The sequence below is a fragment of the Falco naumanni genome, chromosome 2, assembly GCF_017639655.2.
Source record: "Falco naumanni isolate bFalNau1 chromosome 2, bFalNau1.pat, whole genome shotgun sequence".
In the NCBI taxonomy this organism is placed as follows: domain Eukaryota; kingdom Metazoa; phylum Chordata; class Aves; order Falconiformes; family Falconidae; genus Falco; species Falco naumanni.
Window position 1 is genome coordinate 94,714,318 of NC_054055.1, and position 23,040 is coordinate 94,737,357.

Consider the following 23,040-nt stretch of genomic DNA (forward strand, 5'->3'; position numbering starts at 1 on the left):
GAACCTCTGATAAACAAATAGCCACAGTAAACATATTCTGGATCTTCCTATTTCTTCTGCTCAGCAGAAGCCCAGAAAATTATCCAGAAAATACTTTTCTACTGAAAGAAGGCAGAATACAAAAGGGAGAAACATTTCAGCTGGATCAAATGCAGATGGCAAAAACTCTTTCTAAAGTGTTAGCGTTTTGGACATGCTAACATTGCAGAACTTCTTTGCAGGGTATGTTTGCCCAGTTCAAAACATGGGTGGAAATCTCCACTACAGTGATTGTACCATCTGTAATTCTCAAGCCAGTTAATTCAAAAAAAAATTTGGAATATACCACATGGAGTTGTGCTGTACCATCTATTCACAGTCTTCAGTGATTCCAGACTTGCCATCTATAGAGTCTACATGCTCCTTGCCAAGATTATCTCTTTGTTGACTTTCTTTTCAGGGTGTTCTCTTTGCAATATTGACTGAATTGTCTGAACAAATGTTTAAGAAATTATCAGTTTGAAATTCTGAGTTCATATATGAAAAGCTTTCACTTTGCATGGAAAATTATATGTATCTCCAAGTGAACAAGTGAAGCTGAACCAAGTGTTGTAGTCACCAGATTTTTAAGTGATACTTTCTCATTACCAACAGAAGAGTAACGATCTGTGCAGTTTTCAAAGTTGCCCTATATATGCTCCACTTGCACAAATTACAGTATTTAGAATGAGACTAAATGTGATACTGGGGGTAAAGTAGAACAAAATACAACACGCTTTTGGAATGGATCATGATCTGTGCAAACACTAAACATTCGTGTTTTCAACCCCTGTGATGTTGGACTGCTGTAAAGACGACTCTTCAGAGAGTATATCTCGTGACTCCTTAGAATATTGTAAACTGGCCTGCCTCTGAGGTATCTTCCAGAAAATTGTGCAAAACACGCACATAAAATTCTGCTGGGAATACTATCAGCAGAAGCATTCAGGCTGTGCCTATTCTGAAAAGAGCTGTCAGCCTGACTAAACAAAGAACTCATTCTGTAACCTGTAAACCCATCTACAGCATCTGGCCTGGATTAAAAAGACCACAAAATTTGAATGAGAGGACTTTCCTGTGCATAGACAGGATCAAGGTCTGCAGACAACACTTGAATAAGAACATGGACAAATTCTGCCATGAAGCAAAGACATCAGCCATTCCTTACTGAAAAGATTCACCAGAGAAACCATCTAGGTATGCATGGTGTATATATATGTATTTTAAATATACATATTTTAATATATATTTATATATACATTGGACTAAGTGCCATATCCAGAAACATCAAGATATTTAAGAGTCTAACAGTCCAGGAAAGACCAGGCAGTTTATAAAGTCCCCAGTCACATAGAATGTCCAGTTTTCATGAAAGTGTTTTCAGAAATCCAGTCAGATACTTAAATACTTCAGAAAATTTGCTTCCAAGTGCTGAAATCTAAGTACAAACCAGTAGAAAATCATTGAAAATCCATACTTCTGAAACCTCCAGCCACCTCACAATACAACAGAAACCTGCCTTAATCCAAATGCAAGGGTATTGCAGCAGTTTAACATCACAGTCATCGCTTTTTCATATCAGGTGCATATTCACACAGACCTTTCAGAAACTATAAAAAGTAGGACAAATATTTCTTGTTAATAACAACAAAATTGCATCTTGGTGTAACAAAATTATTTCCTTACTTTTGGGAGGGAAGCTCTCGATCCTGAGCTTTGTGTAGTCATTGTCAAAACTGTAGTGATACCCAGTGCGACTCTAGCTGGAGCAGCATCCATGTTGATCCAGAAAGAAACCCAGGACAAAATGACAATCAGCAGGCTAGGAATGTACATCTGGATTAAATAGTATCCCATCTGACGCTCCAAATGAAACTTGACTTCAATGCATGTAAACTTTCCTAGAACATGAAATTACTTTCATAAATGCTTTTTGCACATTTTTATCTTGTTTTCTGAACATAAGTTAGATACATGGCCTGTTTCCTAACCTAACACTATAAGAAAGTCCTGATACACAAATGCAAATTGGCCATTTGTTGCTTGCTAGCTTGGGGGGTGCATGGGACCCCTGAAGCAAACTGCCTCAGGTCTTCACGTTAGCTGAGAAAATGCATATTGTCACAGTTGTTTCACCTCCAGAAAATACAATGTCATATTTCTTTTCTCAAAATTTAATGAGATTTTACTTTAGTCAAGTATAATGTTTAGTATTAAAAGGGGACAGCATTTTGCTCTTCTGATGACATGAGATTAAGCAAAAGTACTTAAACAGACAAATTGTAAACTACTAATCTGACAGACCTATGGTAGATCACACAGCTTCTCATTCTGGTCCTGCCATTTGCCTGTGTCTGTGGATTACACCTTGCAGCAGAATCACCTCAAAGCCTACTTTGAATTTTGCCAAAAGTCTAACTCCAGGAAACCCACAACAATCCCTTGTGGGAGGTGTGTGATACTTCAAACAACAGGTAGCTGTTCTGGAAGGGTAGAGCAAGGAAGAAGTTTAGGATTGCCTGGCAGTGGAGCTAGTCCTGCATTGGGGGGTGGGGAGTCCTGAGTTGCAACAGCTCATCAACCGCTTAACCCAGTGGCTCTGTGCTGCTCTCCAAAGTACGGTGGTTTAGGTGCTGTGGAGGCTTTCACTTGAGGCAGACTAACCCCAGTACAAGAAAGTCAGTTCTGCCTGAAGTGTCATGCTAATGATCTCAAAGGACCCCTTTTGTGTTGGTTGGTCAAGTGCATGGAGATGTGTTGTTTCTCGTCCATCCTTTCAGGGGAAATTAGATTTCTTGATCCTTTTGTGATGCACGTCTATTTTTCTGCTAGTCTAGAAAGCTGAACAGCAGGGTGCTAGATAGAGTTGGCACAAAGGACAATGCAGAAGCTGTTTGACAAAAACAGGAATGAAGAACTGAATAACATCTCTTGGCAGGACAGAATCTTTAAAATGATGACTGGACCTGTGACCCTAAAGGCAGACTCTGAGGCCTGGGTAGTGGTTGATGCTGACCAGCCTGCCCATACAGGAGGGGACTCACAAGGGGTGGGGTGGCCACATGTGGCAGCAGTGGCATGAGAACAGCCCAACCTGTTGAATGCTCTCCAGATTCCTGTGGCACAACCTGGATGGTGTGGGTAAGAGAAGGCTGAATAATACAGCGTTTATTCATATTTCAATTTCACACCAAACCTGAAGGAGCATACTACAGAGAAGACAGTAATGTGGGTGCCTGTAGGCAAAGTTTTCTTTTGCTTGGATATTGCTTTTCAGTTCCCCTTGTGAGGCTATATACTTTTAGCTTTTTGTAACTACACATTTATTTTGTTTAACTACATGTAGTGGGAGCTACTAATTGGTGGTTTTATCCTTTGTGGATAATCTTCTTGGGTATACAAGGAAGCTATTGCCCATGCTCTCCCTTCCCTCTTACTTTCAGCATTTGACCCTGCCAAGTGGTTATCTGACAGTAATTAGAAAAGCAGATGAACTCAGTTATTCAGAGTTTAAGTCACATGGTGGGAAATGGCTAAACTTCGTATCAGCCAGATTACAAGTGCATAAACTCTGTCTATTGGAATTTACTCTTGATTATGCCCTTTAAGTATGAGAATAGATGAGAAGCCACAGAAATCCCCCTTTTCACAGGTCTTGGACTGTGGAATCACAAAGTTCTCCTTCCTTGGCACTTTGGGCCCCGAAATGAGAAGCTGCATTTATAAAAATTTAAAACAACAATTTTATTTTCATAAGGAATGAATGTGACTTTTTTTTTTTTTTTTTTGGCAGAGACAGAACCTCTCACGCTTTGTTATTTTACGGAGTGAAACAAATGTATTTTATGGAACCAGACTGGCTCTTAGGCTGAAATGATGAAAAAGCTATTTCAAATGAGAGGGATTATATCTAATCCCAGCAAGCACCCAGCAAACCAATCTCTAAATGCTGCCCCTATTAAATAAACTCCAAGCAGCTAAATAAAAATTTAACAGCTTTCTCTGCTCCATAAAGCTAAAGAGAGAAAACACAGCATTTGAAATTTCAAATTAGCAAATACAAGAAAAGATAGAGTATTAAACAAACATTTAATTTCCCAACATTTCATGTCTGTATACTGTTCAGATCAACAATGAAAGCACTGTACTTTCAAATACTACGTCTCATAAATTAGACCACACATAAAAACTGGTGAATTTTTGATATTTTTCCTCATTGGTAATTATATATGCTGGTAAAATAAATCATGTTCAGAAAAATAAGTACTTTAAAAGTGATGAATCAATATTTAGGAAAAGATTTGTTTTGTTAAATATATTTCATTTTAAGGAAGTCAAAACAATTAGATTTTTTATCATTTTTAAAAATTTTAAATTCCTTAATGATTTGAAGGACATTAGGATATGTATATTAGAATATCATTAATTAAATTAAACACAATTTGGAAAAAATCCTTCAAACAATAAACATAAAAGGGAGAAATTTTATTTTTTCAGATTTAAAAATAAGTGTGGCTGAATCAAATAATCACATTTCAAAATATTTTTTCATTTTACTCATCTTTTCCCTTTACAAACTGACAACAGATGCCATTAGAACAATTAATAAGAAAGCAGAATAATGCTCACCAGTATTGTAATGTTTTGTGCAATAACCCAGTTCTTTATCTTCTTTCAAAATAAACTGTGGCAAGGTTAAACCCTCTGCAACCTGCACAGGTCCATCACTTAGCCACTCAAATATCAGATCATTCATAGTGTAGCCAACTACAATAAAGAAATCAGCGTTTGTTAGATGATAGCTCACTCGAAAATATTCAAAGCAAATATTATAATGTCTGGAAAGTGTATCTTTTATTGCAATACATATTATCTTGGTTATATTTTTAAACTGTCTGATTAACAACAGCACTCCTGCTGTTAGTTACCAGTTACTATTACTCTATTTAAAGCAACAAGTAACATCCTTCTGTTCTGAAATACTGCCCTGGTTTGCCACTAAAAAATTATTTTGCTGGCCCATCAAAGATACTGTTTACAACTGAAATTACATTTCTCTATGTCTATGTACCAGCCTGCATTTTGCTTTATTTTCATCATTCTTTGATGATAGAGTTGGCATGCATGAATAAAACAACGATTTCTAGACTGCAGAATGTTAGGCTCTTACTACAAAAAATAAATAAATAAAAAAGAAAAAAAAGCAGCTTTTGCAAACCTGTGAACCTACCACTGAAAGATGTGGAGGGGAAAGAGAGGCTTCAACTCACTGAAGTGTCTTTTTGACTGCAATGGCTACATCTCCATGGGTAACCCAAGCTGTGGCTGTACTCTGGGTGCAAAGGCAGGTGGTAACCCGCAGCTCATACCCACACAGCTAAATCCCCACAAAAACCCAAGGTGGCCCGGTACCTGCTGACTATTGGGAATGATGGCTGGTATATGCCGTTACCTGAGCCACTCCTGGTTTTGTCTGATTGTTACCTGGTACAGGTCAGAATGGTGACATGGTTGTGCTAACAGCTATACAGTACTGCTGGCAGTGTGCTGGTACCCTAGTGCATGCCTTGGCCGTGTTTATCTTAACAGCATAAGTATCCTAATAGGACCTCTGCTTTATCAGGTGTGTTGCTTCATTTTTCAAAAGACCACAGCATGTCTCGATCAGACATAGCTAATCCCTTGCTGTGTACTAACTGCTCTTAATTTCCTGAGATTTAATAATATCTCCTGCAGAGCATCACTGTGGTTATCCCTGGAAGTGGTGCAGCCCTGATGGGTGAGGTGATGGGCCCCAGGAGGGGGAAAAGGAAGGGAGCAGGAACAGCCAGAGACAGGGGACCCATGTAGTATGGTGACGGACCATTAAAACACTGTTTATGATTTTCCCATACAAATAGGAATATTGAGTCTCACCACACATATACGACAATATAGGTACAACCTAACCACCAAATTCTTTGAAAGATAAAGCAATTGGACACTCACAGCTCTCTAGCTGCATTGTACATGTCTGTACATCCATAGGAAAATTCTTCAAGTCCATGGGACAGGATAAGGTTAAAGTAAGCCTAAAATTAGAGGGGAAAGAAGAAGAAAAAAAAAAAAAAAAAGAAGAAGAAAGAAGCTATTGTTAGAAATCTAAAGGTTTTATCCAAAGCCCTGTATTTTTAAAGGATCAAGACCAAATCTTAACACCTCAGAGGTTGGGCTCACTCTCCCCTCTAAACTTCTAAGGATGTAAGAGCTGTGAGGACAGAGTGTGTAAGCAAATCAGGTACTCACTGCCTGCATTGGCTGAGCAGAGCAGAGGCAGAGAAGACAACATCAGAATAGTAAAAAAATGTTCTCCACTAATGTACTAGTGAATGTTTACGTATTACACTGAACCCAAATAATGCAAAAGCTGAAATGGCTGATCATGGGACACATATTTTTAAGCTTTGTTTTGAAAAAGCAAAGGAAGAAAACAACAACCATGGATTTTTTTCAATAGAGAGTGCTCTTGTTGTATATAAGGCCCATTTCCAACCTTTCATTCTTACTGCTTAACCATTAAAAGAAAGAAAAAAAAACATCATACAGTAAAAGCTACAATCAAATGGCATTAAAAGATAGAGTGCAGGTAGAAGAAAGTAAGCCTAAAGGAACATTATCATACAAACTAAATTTCTCTTTTAATTTTTCGATTGGTATTACCCCAGATAAAGCATAAGTTTACTTATTCTTAATGTTTCTTTCTTCCCCCCCCCCCTTTTTTTTTTAGTTAATTTCACTTTTTCACTTTTGATTGAAATCTGTTTCAAGACTTCTCCTCTGCTTTATTTCTTTTCAATTTTTGTGTGGGGAGAAGAAACCATTTTTAACAAACCAAGATACCGGGATGACATAATTACAAACAGCTAGCTGCTCTGAAAAACAGATTTGTTAAGATTTTGGTTTAAATCATATGAAAGAGTACATTTTTATTTCAGATTACCTCCAGCACAAATAACATTTTTACACAAACCCAGCAAACCAATAAAAAATGTCTGCACCCATTTACCATTCAAGGATGAGAATAAATTGTCTGATTTGAAGGTACACTGAAACATTAACATAGTACAATGAGAATATTTTTTAAATTATGTCAGTGAACTCATGGGCCAGCTGCTAACCTTGAAGGTGTTTTCCCACAGACAAATGTAATCTCTACGGAGAAAGACTTCACTAAGTTCTGTCTCCTGAGGTGATTTTGTGCTTCTCATCACACAGAGTTGATTCAAGCTCTTTCAGTCTATTTCTCCACCATGTGAATTTTTGGGGATGACCTGACCAAGCCTTCCAGCTCTACTGTCCTGACATAAAATCACTATGACAAAAAGATGATATTTAGGTAACTGAGATCAAAATGGTCTCAGCCTGATCAAAAATCAAAGTCAACATCATTGCTTTTGCATACTTTTGGGCTACCTAGAGAAAGTCACATTATTTTCCTCTTGACGGTCTTCAATGTACAAGATAATATCAGAAAATTAGCGACTGGTTGTCTGGGGCAGTAAAGTGCACTGAGATGATGAAAAGCCCCCAGTAGTCCTCTCATCACTGTAGTAAATAACTTTAACCTTTGGGAGCAAACAGCATAAGCATTATAAAAAGTTCGTCATCTAGAAAAAAAAAAGTATATCTAGCAGACATAAAAATGTCATTGAAAATCTGCCCTTTACTCATTTAAATATTTTCAGTGCTCTGCAAATGCTAACTAGTCTTATTTTTACTAGGTAATTTCCTGCATTAAAGATTGAGCTAATTAAATTGATAATCCCCAATATTAACAAAAGATTGCTTCTGCCTTTTTTTCTGAAATGTTGCTATATCAATCTCTTCCTTTTCAGTCATCTTACAAATATGGCTTAGATGTTTTAAGTTAGTTTCAATCATGCTTTTATGCAAATGCAGACTTTGTAAGTATGTCATTTTTTTGTATCCATTGAAGTGGGGGCATGGCCTGTCCACCCCTCAGATTTTACTGTCAGGTGTGGACTGCACACTGACTTTGTTCGCTTTCTCCTTCATCCCTTTCTACCCCTCAAGAACCTCAAAGAATTCGAGTGTCTGACTACAAACATGGGCGAGTGGGGTCTTCTGTTAGTCTAATATCAAACTCATGAGAAAGTGAATACAGCCAGTTGCAGCTTTCAGCCCTCATGGGGAAAAATTGTTCTATCTGCACTGATACTCTGGTACTAGGTAAGTAGTCTTTTTTTTCTTTTTTTTCTTTTTTTTTTTTTTTCTGGAGGTGAGCTGAGAAAAAGTTCATTATGTAGGTTCACACAAAGGTTGAAATCTCTTCTTTTCCTAAACAATGTTGTCTTTTGGGAAGACTGAATTGTTCTCTACTCACCCCGACAAATGGAAAATACTTTCTGTATTGATGATGCTAGCTTGTGAGATAATGCCCTTACAGTTTTACCTCTACTTGTTCATCCCAGCAGAGACGAACAGTTCTTTGTTAAGTTAACATCTTTGCCTCTGTAATCCCTTTTACTAGGAGTAATGCAAGTGTTGAACCCAACGCTTATTGCCTGGTATTGTCCACAGATCCATTGATTTTCAACAAGATTACTACACGATAAATGTTCAGCTGCTGCATTCTGAAGTAGCTCCACTGAAGTCCATGGTGGTGGGTCAATTTATAGCAGCTGACTCTTTTTCAGTAAAAATATAATCCTGCAAGTGTTTCCAAACCCAGGTGCCATGTCACTACTTGTATATTTACATTAACAAGGAAATAGGATCAGAAATGGAAAACGTTATGCAGGTATAGCTACTCACATTGCCTATAGTAACAGTGGCACTGACAGAAAATGTTTCAGCAAAATGAAAGTCTCGCACTTGGCAACTTCAAGAAGGGCCCCCGGAGATTTGGTGCAAAGTGCAAGTTTAACTGGCAATTACATTGATGAATACTTTAATCATTAATAAAACAGAATAAACTGCTATAAAACAATTATTTTATTTTTCAGGCACCCTGCCACCAAGGCATCTGAGATGCATAAATAACAGATTTGGTGGCAAAGCACCATAAAACACTGATGGGAAGTGTTTTATGAACAATCTGTAAAGCCGAAAGGAGAAGTTGAGCAAGGGCTTGATTTTGTCTTCAGTGACCTGGGCACCTTTTACCCTCTGTTAGCCAGGCTCAGAGCTCACAGCTTGCTCAGGGAGAGCTCTGCGGTCGGGCATGTCATGTTTTCCAGCTGGGCAGACAGGGGTCATAAGGAGCAGGAGACAGCCCTGCCTCCCCCACCCCAGCACTTCAGGCCAGCAAAATGCCCCCGAGGAGAGGCAAGCTGCTCGCTCCTTTCCTTCCCTGCTCCCTCACCCATCCCACAGTCAAGGAAGAATCAAGCCCTGGAATAGTGCAAATAGAGTATGAACAGAACAAAATGCAGAAACAGAGCCAGAAAACAAAGAATGAAAAATTAGCTGGCACTGTGACAAAAATAATAACAAAAAAAAAAAAAAAAATCAACAATATTACTAAGCAATGCTGTGGCAGAGGCAGGGCTGTAACCCAAGTACTCCAGGGCATCATTCCCTGTCTTAAACTTTGGGCCATCTTCCTGAGGATTCCCTCATACACACGGTAAATCCTGAGCAGCATCTGCTGATACTTTAAAAGTCTACAAAGTGCAGTGGGCACTGCTGGGATTTCTTCATTCAGCATTTCATTCAACCCCCCTTCTTTCATCCCTCAGACTTGGGCTGTGGGCCTGTCTCTCTTCCCACCCCAGCTCAACAACTTTAATTTCCGGTCACCTCTGAAGCCCCCTTACAGCATCACTCAGATCTCCCACTTTGGCAGGTAGGAGGGCAAGGTTCTTCAAGCTGTGGCCTCCTTTGTCACAGAACCCAGAATAAAGCATCCCATGGGGGGAAAAAAATGCCTGACTAGTTAGTAATCAGCAAACTTCATACAGGTGATCTTTAACACCTGAACACATCATTTTGCAAGGTTAGTGTTTTCTCCAGGTGGGAGCAGGCATGCCCTCAGAGGAGCCAGCACAGGTCTCAGCACAGGCATTGTCGCTTCCCTGGATGTAGCTGCTGCAGCCAGCCATCGGCCTGTGAGGAAAAGTCACAGAGAGGATGACACTCATCTGCAGCCAGGGGAGCTCGGAGGCATTTATGTGCAGTGCAGTCAAGCCCTGAGCTCAGTGGTGGGGCTGAGATACCATCTCCTATTCATCCTTGTCTTCTCCTTTCTCTGGCCCTGGGCATACTTGCCCCACCTCTTCCTATCTCTGCCCGTGTACTCTACATCTCTCCCAGAGACACCTACGTGACCCAGAGCCCAGCCTCTTTCCTTTTCATCCTAGCCTGTCCTAGAACACTTTCCCCTCATCCTTTCCTTTTTCCAGCTCCTGCCAAATCCGACCTCCAACTCCTTTCCAATTTTAAGCCTTGAGACCAGTCCGCTCTTAGGCACCTAATCACCAAAGCAGCACCATGAGTGGAGGGTAAGGTCCTTTAATATAAAAAAAATTCAATAGGAGTAAAATGTCTGTGAACAGATTATTCTCAAGGTGATCTTCAATCTCATCCTTTCTTTTGGGGGTTTTGAATGCTGATGTTCATCACCATCGTACCACTTCTCTGACAATCTCATAATGTTACAAAATTACTTTAAAGTACTACATGTACAGACAGCTTGTGAATGGTCTGCAGCACAAAACTGAAGTAAAGAACTGCTAGTATTGTGTTAAATCCTTAGGAAATTGGGTTTACACCTTATATAATCCAAGAATACATTTTTAATAAATTTAAGAGAATATCAAATTTTAACTTGGATTTGATGTATTGCCTAATCTGCAGCAGCCATTAAACGCTATTCTAACCCACTTCTTTACAAGCAGCTATCACTCCTTAACATGATGTATCACGATTCACCCAAAACTTCCCTTGATCTAAGCGATAAATCTCACCCTGGAGGAGGACATTGATCCCACAGGAGAGAGGCCCTGTGGATCACAATACAAGGCATCTGATGACAGGGGAATATAATTTTCATTAATTTTCCTGCAAGAGTAGTGGTTTGTGAGTGGGCTACAGAACAGCAGCCACCTCATAAAGTTTTTTCTAATGATAAATAACTAGTCAGTCTTACTAAGTATAGAAATAAAGCCGCAAATTTAAATAATCCTGGAGATAAAGGTACAAGTCTCATCTCAAAAAAAAAAAAAAAAACAAAACATAATTATCTCCTCACAAGCATGAAAAGCAACAAATGCCTCACTATGAGTGGGCATGGTATAAAAAATGGCATCTTGTTTCTATTCTTATCCCTTCATTCTTTCACACTGCACCCATCTGTACCTCAGCTGTTGGGACAGACTTCACAATCTAGGTTTTTAAGCTGCAAATACCAGTAGGCAAGTAGTACATGCATGGTCACTGCTAACATTAGTTATGTGCCATTTTTATGAAAAGTCTTATACCTGTCCAAAGCCCACAGTATTATGTTTAGTGAGATAAGTGGGATTTCACAGACACACACACACACACCCCCCAGTATTGCCAGTTCTAAAGATGCTATCATAAATGGCAAGATTTCTGGTATTTTTCTTAAAGCTCCAAACTGACAATAAAGGTAAAAACATTTTTAATGGTATGTTTTCCTTTGGAAGATTAAACTCCTGATCCTCATAGCTGCTGAAATAGTATTAAAATATTACCTAAGCACAGGCAGGAAAGTTCCCCATTAAACTGGCAGGGGAGATGGAGCTGCACAGTAACCATGACAGCATCGCATGACACAGGACCAAATGCCATTCAGGCTAGTGGCACTGAAACAAAGAGGAGGGTCTAAAGTCTCCTTATATTCCTCCCAGCCCCCTCTCCTGGGTGATCTGTGCCTGAAAGAAGGGCACATACTGTTCATGTATCAGAAGTAAAATAATAATAATAATAATAATAATAATAATAATAATAATAATAATAATAATAATAATAATAATAATAATAATAATAATAATAATAATAATAATAATAATAAATCCCATTGACATTCTTCCTTTAAAGGGCTTTTCATTTTGTAGTCCATCTCATTATTTTTTCAGGACCTGATTTATCATTTTGAAAGTCAATTCTGGTAATTTTCACAGTCTACAGGCTTTGTCCTGTTAAACGTAACAGTCAAACTGCCGTTTTTTTCCTGTATTTTTGAGGAGTTCTGGAATTCCTCTCTAATATTTGTCATGTTGTACAGCTTCATTTCTGTCAGATGGGAATGGGGTGAAGTTGAGCTCAGAGGAGATGTGGAGCCTTCTCTGCTATGGCAAAATGTGAGATGTAGGCTGGAGTTTCACATACTGCTGCTTATGAGCATGTTCTCACTCCCTCCAGTGCTTTGCTTTGCTTCATGTACTGCTTAACAACACAGGAGCTGGCACAGAGCGGGGTGGTGGATTTCTCATTACAGGCATCCCACTTTTCATTGTAATGCAATCATTGTCTGTAGATACACAATGCCAGCACATGAGCTGCCAGTAAATGATTTTCCAATTATTGCTCAAGCGAATCTATGAAATTAGATTCAAGTATGATTTAATGTAACAGTTAAATTCCGTAACCACCTGTTTTCTTTCCATGAAGAACAGTATTTCATCTCTTCTTTCCCCTCTTGTCATTTTCTATCTTAATTTTCCTGCAGTGTGTGTTTAGTATGAAGTTGCTTTCCTCCTGGCATGATGATATCTCTGTTCTAAGCCATATATTGCAATGCAATTGGCAAACGACCTTTATCCCTGGGAGCACGTTCCAGGAAAACATCTTTTTTGTACCATTTAGAAAGGGCTCCCACACCTACAGCATTTTACACCTAATCTTTAACTGGTCCAGTGTAATTTCAATGGGTAAATGGAGTGTTTGGTCACTAGTGATCAAGGACAGGCATTGCCATTACCTGTAAGGAGAGTGGGTACACACGCCTTGCCTGTGCAACTATCCCATTGGCATAGACATCCAGAAGTAACCATCTGCCAATATTTTTTGATCCTGTCAGCAAAGAACAACTTCATGTGTCCAAATTGGTCTCTGGTATCACTTTCTCACCTTTTTTACTTAGAACAAAGAGCTCCTTTTTGTTTGAGACACAGGAATATAGGACTATACAAGTGACACCTTGGGCTATCAAATCTGGTCATCTGCTATCCCACAGTCACATCATCTAATCCCTTTCAAAAATGAACAAGGTTCATTTAATATCTAGTCCTCTATCCATTTCTGTTGGAGTGTTGTTCTAGGAATTCAAGGCGTATAAGGCTGGAAACTTTATAACTTCCACTTTAAGCTTACTTATGACCAGTTAAGAGCCGTTTGTTCTCCGGGCAGCATTGACCTTCAGTCTAAGTAGCTCTTCTGTTGTGTTTGTATTTACCTCACCTCCAGTGCTCTTGAGTGTCAGCTGGAGACGTGCACAGCATTAGAGGAAGAAGTGAGGCACTGAGTGTTCAGATATAACATCCGTATCCCTACTTTGCTTTAAATACCTTATGAAGTGAAAAAGCAACTAATTTTGTGTCATTAAAATGTAAATTATTCTTTCTTTAAGCAGGATGATCAATGAGGTTTTGACAATAGCTGTGCTAGTTGCATAACAAAGTATCCTCATTAGGCTTTATTATTTATTTAGTAAGTTTTAGTATTTGTCATGCAAAACAAGTATTTCAGCTACAACAGAAAAATAAGAACACTAGAGACCCAGGGCTAGTTCCTCAGTCTGAATTTGTAGATCGGGAGGGAATAAGAAGGGAGTAGGTAATGGGAGGGGGAAGCTAAGTTAAGAGAGTGTTAGGAAACCATCCCAAAGGATGAGAAGGATCTGAGACCGTTTAATTAAAGGATCCCAAAAAGAAGGGGGGGGGGGGGGATGGAAGGAGAGGCAGGAGTAAGGAAAAGAAAGACAGGAAAAAGAATGGTGAAAAGTGGGCAGCTCGTAGTAATCCAAGGACGTTGGGTTCAGCCGTAGTGAGAACGGCTGCTTGTCCCACCAAAGGCTCCAATAGTTCAGGCTCTGAAACCACTGTTAATGTCACCATGCCCATGGGAAGACAAATCTGTCAAATCCACTGGACTTACATTGCATACAGCCACACATTAGGAAGTCACCGTGTCCCAGTAAAGTTGTGCAGTTTAATAAAGTTTAGTGATCCTAGCACTATTTCTACAATGTTTATAAGGCTTCTGCCTACAACGTACAATAGCTGTAAAGTCAAAAAACTCTTTAGATAGGTACTCTATTTCAGTTAGCATTTCTGCATCGATTATTCTTCAGTGTTTTAGTTTATTTTAAATGGGGACAACTTTGAGATATATGAAGACATTAAGTTCTTTTGGAAAGTCAAGGCAGTGAGCATGGGACAGTATTCAGTTTTGCCAACAGAGGAGCTAAATAATTTTCTATGAAAATGTTCCTGTGCTGATTGAGATTAACTTCCAAGAGAAAATCCCCACCTTGTCAATATCAGTATTATTCTGATAGGAGCTGAGGTAATAAATATGATTCTGTGAGGTTGGAGACAGGGGTTCCTGAATAGTAAACAGCCATGCCAATCATGATAACAGTCTCTCTGCTTCCCCCACTGCTTAATCTGTCACATGAAAAGACAATGCTGCTAGTAAAGACAAAATCCTCTTAAATCCCAACATTAGATTGTAAAATAAAATTGAAGTCATCAAATTAAAGTGCAGGATGCACACAGAGCTATAGAACGTAATATTTCCTACCACACTGTTAGGCTACACTGCTGTGCCATAGATGATTTACACATAATAATCTAATCAGGTCTAAATGGAGCTTCATTATTGTATAGCTGGTAAGGTCTGTACCCCAAAATTGTTTTAGAAAACCCATGCCTGACTTTACTGTGACATGGCAGCATATTCTGTAGCGGCCATGCACAAAATCTGAGATCTGATTTTATTTTAAAACAAAATTTTTCAGGATGGTGGACTTTTTGCCCTATGAATAGTCTATTGCAGAGGGATGAGCAGTGTTGCCTACATATTTCCAAAATCTGCTTTGTATTTCTTTCCCATAGGGCAAATTCTTTGAGTTTGTGTACAAACGAGTTACGAGTATAGAGGAGACTACAAACCACAGAAGTTTCACTTAGCAAAGCTAAATTATAAAAGTGCTATAGATCGCTTCTGATGATTTATGTGATATATGGTAGTCATAACTTGTAATATAACCCGCAATGGGGTGTGGGGTAGTGGGGGTGCAGGGAGTAGCCAGCTCAGTGCTTTGTCACTCAGCACTATGTCCATGCTAGGAAAAGCTGATTTTGGAAACTCCTGAGCAAGGCAGCTGACACGGGAGACAGCATTGCAAACAAATACGCTGTTGTCACAGATCCTTCCCTTCAGTTGCATAAGCATGTGAGGGCTTTTGGATGTGCCAACTCATCCTGTCCGCTACTTGTTGCCAAATGGAAAGGCTAGTAATCAACCCCAGAACAGCTGCACAAATAGAGAGCAATCTAATAGCTTGAATTTTTTTCTGTTTTGTAGTGCCCTAAAAGCACGGTACTGCTCTGTAGTAGACACTCTGTTTTCATCCATAATAACATTTAACAATTAAATCTAGGTCAAGAGTTGAAACCATGAAGAACTGATTGTCTACATAACTGTAACATTTCTTGCACTGTGAAGATGAACAGAGACAGAAAAACAGATATTTTGAAAGATTTGAGGTATTTCATTGCTCTTCGAACAGGAATAGCAAAAATGGGTGGAGTAAAGTAATTTGTGAATTTGCACAAATCTTCCCCCTAGAATTCCAAGTGGCCCTCTTGTCAAAGTAGGCAACACCTTCTAAAGCCTAAATAAATTTAAAATCTAAAATAAAATGCACATTGTAAAAATATGACAAAATCTGCCTTGTAACTTTTTCTGGCTAAATGCACTGACACTACATCTCAAAGAACAGCTCTACGATGTTATCAGACAATTGGGAGTGTGTTCTGGAGCAGCAGGTAAAAAAAAGAAGTTACAGCCTCTTTCTCTTCCTGACCAATACATTCTAGGTTCAGTGCCATGGACCAATATTACAGTTGAGTTACATGACCTTCTGCATGAAGCTCATGTGGCTGAGATGCACTGAAAATAATAAAAGGAGAGGGAGTCAATTAATGCAGAAAAAACCCCAACCCAAATCTTAAATAAAACCATTCCACTTTCTATCACTTTGCTAAAATAAGCTTTTTGGCAGTTTATAATATTCTGAGCTGGCTGGCAGCCTGAAATGAGTTTGTGGGACTCAGGTAGCATAAATGGGTGTCTCAGAGAGAATGGGAAGCCTCCTGTGAGGTTATTTAATATTTTCTTGATGTGCCAGGTGTCCGCAACGGGCCACGGAAGAGGCGTTCCTTGCCCTTGGATTGCAAAATCCATGCAGCAGTGATACAATGCAAAATCCAGGTGTCATACAGAATATGAGTTACAGGAACAGCATTTTCAGTATCATCACACAACACTGCCACTCTTTCCAGATGCATAACCCCCTACAAAATCTAATCCATGCAGAAATCATTCAAGGGATGGGAGCAGATGAGTCACAGGCATCTAGAGGGTGACATCATGTAGGTTCTGGTTTTAAATGCAATTGTTTTTTCAGCATACAAAATATACACAACTTAAGCAAATCTTATTGAACATTGCTGTAACAAACCCCTCTTGTTGACTGCTCTCTGAAGAGGGCTTTAAAATAAAAGTGATAGCTATTTGACTGTTTTGCAGCTCAAAGAGTACAACTGAGACTGATCTTGACTGAGTTGTTTGCTGAATATAACTTTGCTGTAACTGCTGACTTCTCAAAATACATGCACCTCTAGGAGCTGCTGTTACATTTCTACTGGCAATAGCATATGTTTGCAGTACTGAGTAGTGCTGTGTTCCTTCCACAAGGTTTCAGTTCTCCTTGCAGTACCCAAAGGTTTAGACCAGTGATCCAGATACAGAGCCTGAGGCTCTATATAGCATATATAACATACTGAGAACAAAACAAATACCAAGGTAGTCATTTGCAAATAGCTAAAAATAGGTTTGGACTCCTGAGCTTCCATGATTCATAGATGGATACATCAACCATCAACAACTCTGGCTTTATTTTTTATAACTCCCAGAGAACTAAATATAGATCTAGGAGTCTGCAAGCATGAGCATCGTAACTAATTATTATAAGGTAAACTGTGATGGAAATCTACATCATGCTTACCATCACCAGTAAATGCAAGATGGCTTATCCCTCAGTGAGAAGATGAAGAGCCTCACGCTCACTACAGGGTGAGAGAATTCCCAGAGCCAAGCACTGCAGTGGAGTTAACAAATGGGCCAGACCCTCACTGACCCTTCCACGACTTATCTGAGCACCCACAACCTACACCAAGTGTCTGGTGATAGTAAAATATGGACCATAAGATCTAGTTCCAGGTGACCTTACAAATTCTTTTCAGAAAGGGCAGGATTGGCCTCTGAGGGGATTTACCAGTATAATCCAATTGTGCCTCCTGCATAGCGTGTTTCCATGTTGTCAGTGCAGTATGTAGAGAAGAGGAATACCACTGTCGTATTATACACACACCTTGCTTCTTACCCATTAATTACCAGGAGAAGTTCTAAAATCATTTTATGCAGACAGTAGTTTATATTTATGTGAGATTAACCTAACCTTGATTTTATTAAATTTGGAAATGCAACAAAACAGCCTACACCACTACTTCTCAGGTGTGTTTGTAAAGTGCTTTAAACATTTAAGCACACTAAATGCTAAATATTAAATATTATGATGTCAGGCAAAGTGTTATTGATGCAGCAGTGAAAACGGCAGCATTGCAACATCCTCACTGTACTGAAACCAATTACTAAAATATTCTTGTTTGTTTCTGCATAGCACAACTAAAAGTGACTGTCAACACACAGATAATAGAGACAATTTTTTCTAATTACTTCTGACCGAGTTTCCATACTCTGGAAAGATTCTTCGCTGTAAAGTACTAAAAAACTATATGCCGTGTTAAAGGCACCGGGGAAGCCTGTTATTGCTGTGTGATACAAATGAGACACTATGAGTTTTGCTTAGCACTCCATTAGATTACCGCTTACTCTGCTTCAGATTAATTTGCATTTGGGTGTGGGAATTGTAGAAATTTGAAATGACAGCTCAAAATATTACTTCTCCCGCATGGACAAATGTCAGGAAAAGTATCCATCTGCATTCAGAACAGCACCCAACTGCACTGTTGCCTCCAATAAAATGGTGTCTGATGTCATTCAAATAAACAGATGCATTCATTTCTTTCCCAGGGTGAAACAAGAAAGATTTGTAAGTGACAGCATTATTTATCGCTCTGCTAGTGCTGGTTTCATCCTTATAGCCTATTATTTTTCTCAAACTCTTCAGGTATGCCAGTTTGAAACCTTGAGTAATAAACATTTACTTTCCACCCTGCTTAATCCAATCCATCCAAATATTACTGGGGGTTTATCAAGAAATTTTCACAAGAATTCAGTAAATGAAGGAAGTGCCGCATTATTATTTAAGCATCCTAAAGAACACAGCTGTCCTGAAGCTGGATCAATAATAATTATTTAATGAAAATGCAGGTCTCAAACAGAACATCCAGTTAGAAACAACTGCCTTCTAAACTAATCTGCCTTATAGATGAGCAAATTCACCGTGCAACCGGTTAAATAAATACTATCATCTTTACCTTCCACAATGCAAGAAAGGCAAAAGCTGAGAAGCATTCCCAGGAACAAATAAACCACCATAATTATATTTTTTAAAACAATTATAAGAGCAATCATACAGTGTTTTGCATCTCTGACTACCTATATTAAACAATTAACAGTGCACAGTAAGCCGAGTGTCAAATATGTCAGATTGTTCGCTGATGTTTATGCCTGTGCAATGGAATTCTGATTCTCTGAATATGTCCGATTTCATCAAGTCATATCAAATCATGTTTAGTCAGTGTTTATTAATTAAGTCTGAATCCAGTCACATGACACATATTTCAATGCACTTAGTATTAAAAAAAAAAAAAAAACAAAAAACCAAAAAACAAACAAACTTTTCCATAATTCCAGTTTTTTTTTAAATGGGTATAGATACATTCAATTACCCAGAGAGTCACATCTCCATTTTACCACATTTCAAACATGTTTTCACTTAAAGTGAAATTCACTTAAGGTCATTTAAAATACTATTCCCCTTTACTTTTAAATTACAACCCATCAAAAACTGCTGAAGAGTTTATTTCCTCTCTTTGTAAGAGGCTTGAGATAACAGGAACGGGAATTATTGAGGCATACTATTAAAGTCTTGGACAGCCTCAAGTTTCCAACAAGACTAAGAAGAACTGCTGTGCCACTTACAGGCTATTTTGCAAAAAGTTAAAGGTTAGCAAAGGAACACAGGCAAATTTTCCTCCTACCCTGCTACAATTAAGTCTCATTTCAGTTGTACACATGCAACAACAAAAAATTAAATATGTACATTATGTTCTGTAAGCATAGTTCCATCCAGAAAAACAGGGAGTGAGGGGAAAGAAGGGGATGAAGAAAAAAAATAAATAAACAAACTGGTTTACCTGATACTGTACAACACTTTTCCAGTTTTAGAAATTCTCAGCAACTTGTTGTCTGTTGTGACATCATGGAAGTTTGCTCCTTTCTCATTGGCAAAGAATAAATCCGGTTTCCAAATAGAGTCCAACATAGAGGGATCCAAATCCAGGGAATCATCGGGATATTCGCTGTAAGCCAGACGTGAGTCGTTCCACTGCTGTCTCAAAAAAATGTTCACTCTGTAGTCCTACAGAAATGCCATGTGAAAGGGTTACTAAGCCACTTACCAAAACTGGAAGCCTACTTTGGCTTTCTTTATGCTCTTAGACTTACTACAGTACTAGCAGTTACTATTACAGTAAACATTTATATTATCCTTTGAACAGAAGAATTATCATTTGTAAATAAAAGTCTAAATGTTGTGTTGAACCAAACACACACAACTTATACATTTTCCAAATCAAAATTACTTCAGTAATGAAAAAAATATTAACTGCAACTTTCAATATTAAATATAACCCTCTTTCAAATGCTATGGATTAACTCAGACGTACTTAGAAAGTCAAAAACCACGGCAGCTAGATATATACAATTTCAACAAAGATTCTATAAAACTACTAATTTAAATAAATTGCTTCCAATATGTAAATCAATTATTTCTAATGTACTCATGAATAGCTGCTAATTCCAGTGAAGCCAGATTTGTATAGAAGACATTAAATCAGCACTTATTTACTGTTTGTATCCTTTCTCTATCTACCGTATGCTTTTCCCTGTCTGTCCATTTATTCACTCCTCCCTCTCTGCATCCCATTAAAATTGTTCTAATTGCATTCTTCTGCTCAGTGGTCTGCTAGTCACAACTGGGAAAGGCAGCAATTACTTAGAGGTTCATTTAGAAGCAACAATAACACTGTGTCAAGAACTGGCTATTAAAACAGAGTGTGAAAAGAGTTTTTGGAGTCTAAACTCTCTGGATAGAATGGAAAGATGTTAATATTTACTCTCCTTATTCTGACTTTCCAAAGTCAGCAAATAAGAGCTTCACCTCACTCAGCTTTCCCTGCTGTTACAACATATTTACCTGCAATTACTACATTTGACTTGCTTGTGAACACACTCTCAGAAATACATCTATTCTTCTTCTAAAAGGAAAATATGTAATTATATTTATAATGATAATGCTATCTGAAGGAATACGTTATGGAATAATTCTGCCAACTGTACAGACCCCTGACACTTAGGATTTGCTTTATGGTAGCTGCAGTATGTTAGAGCAGCAGCACTGGGCTTTTGACTTGGAGAATGTATGAGCTGACTTGGGTTTAGTTAGGCCACTGAACTGCATAGTCTAAAGAATTTATCATCCTTGAAACGTAAAAAAATATTCTCATTCTGATTAGAGCTGTAGAAAGTAGTTTGCCCAATATGCAGAGTCCGTGAACAAGCCCCTCCAAGTTTCGTTTTCCACCCTTTGTTCAGTAGGTTGGTGATGAGGTGTGTTGCTGCCCTGACAGAACATTGCTGACACCCAAACTGATGCAGTTTTTGAACCCAATAGGATGACGCTTTACAATCCCACTAGGAACATGGCTTTTCTTGCTTTCTCTATAATTTTCATTTTGCTGTTGGGTAGATGTGAGTCAAAACAGGAACATTAATCAAAGCAAGGCAGACCTGAGAGAGATCTCAGGAATAGCACACTTATTAAAGATACTTACAAAAGCCTGTATCTGTTTTTCACAAGCCACTGTACTCCTTATGATGATGATGTGTCATACAGTTAAAGATCAAATAGCTACCTGCAGTTCTGAGCTTATAAAATGTCATCACATCTTGTAAGTATACACTAACCCTAAGCGTATTCTCCCCTGTTTCTTGATCTTTGAAACTGAGTGTCTTACAATTTTATATGGGGCAGTTACAGTTATAAATCCAGGAAAGCACTTGGTTTTCATTCTGCAGAAAAGAAAGCAGGACCTGTCATCAACTGCTGATAGAATAAAGTTGCTACAACTAATGGTGCAACTGCCTTTAATTATTCTTTGAAATAAGATATGTAATGAGGTCTATGGAAAACAGAGGGATTTTCCCCCTATGACATAGAAATCATAAATATGTCAAATTAGTAAATTTTCTAGAAATATCTAAAAATAAATGTGCTTTCATGAACTTCAGTACTTGGTGATTTAGATAATAAAAAACATTCTGAAAAATCCTTATTCATAGAAGAACTTGCATATGTTGATATATATTATACCAAAAGCATAAGTAATGCCAATAGAATTATGCTACCTTTTTCAGTATATACCTTCATAAATATATCAGAGCCATCACACCAATACACTTAGAAATGCTTTCTCTCTGCAAGCTTTGTTGTTAGAAGCAAAACAGCACTGCGACTTTTGTTTATGTCTCATAGGATTTGCATATACACCTTAATAAGAAATTAAAATGGAAATACAACATGCACGTTACGGAACCATCATTACTTTTTTCTCCTCTACTTGTGGTATAAGCAGTTGAGAGGGCTTTGTGTTTACACAGTCAGACCTAATCATGTGCAGAATTTTGAATTTACTTTTCTTGTGCTAATATTGTAACTATCTTCTGAAGAAAAATTCTCCTGAGAACAGTGTCACAACATGGAGCTCAGGCAGACTACAGTGTGTATTTTGCAAGTTCCTGAGGATAGAAGTGGGTGGACTGTAGTAATACACTCCTACGCGACCATGAGTACACCTGCTCCACAAATTCTTTCTGACAGCACCACTGCTCTGAACGAGGAGTGTGGACCTGAAATTCAATCTCAGCTGTAACACTGATGCCAGAGATAGCTGAAGGCAACTCACATAAATTTTTCCTCTGATCCCAAGCCATAAGATCAGAGTAATACTAACATACTAAAGGAATAGCCATCTGATTAGTTTTAGTAGATCTATCTGAAGATTGAGGTACCCAATGCATAGATATACTTTGTGTTACAGGAGTCTGGACAGAAATGGTCTTTCAGCAAATCCATGGCCACCAAAACCACTGCCTAGAGCTTCGGCAAAGCTCTGTGCCCCTTTGGTCTCTGACATTGCTGTGGCAGAGGGGTGCAGGGCATCCCCGCTCCCTCTTCAGTGCCATTTACTGTCTCGGAACTGATGCTTATCTTAGATCTTAGCCTGCCTCCCATCTTCTTCTGCAACAGCATGGATTGCCCCGATTTCGAGTCACGTGTCTGAGGCAAACAGCAGACGTAGCTAGCCTTCCATGCATAGGAAGGGCTTCCCAAAGAGACTACTCTCTAAATCCTAAATATGAATGCTAACTGAAAGGTAGTGGTTTAATGACCTATTTCAAGGCCATACGACAGAAAAACACTTCGTTATCTATGTACCTAAGCGTGCGAGTTGTCCCCAG

The 23,040-nt window shown here is 38.6% G+C and overlaps 1 protein-coding gene across 8 annotated transcripts in view; it reads right to left on the bottom strand.

The window, feature by feature from the left end:
* The window catches only part of GLRA2 (glycine receptor alpha 2), a 131,221-nt gene that overhangs the window by 81,680 nt on the left and 26,501 nt on the right, over window positions 1-23,040 (bottom strand). For 7 of the 8 annotated variants that reach the window (XM_040582701.1, XM_040582702.1, XM_040582698.1 and 4 more), the window contains exons 4-7: window positions 19,656-19,879; window positions 6,007-6,089; window positions 4,648-4,785; window positions 1,705-1,919 (exon numbers count right to left, since the gene is read on the bottom strand). In XM_040582701.1, the coding sequence (XP_040438635.1) occupies window positions 1,705-1,919; window positions 4,648-4,785; window positions 6,007-6,089; window positions 19,656-19,879 (660 nt within the window). The remainder of the gene's footprint in view (window positions 1-1,704; window positions 1,920-4,647; window positions 4,786-6,006; window positions 6,090-19,655; window positions 19,880-23,040) is intronic. The other variant, XM_040582700.1, reaches the window with a different exon arrangement.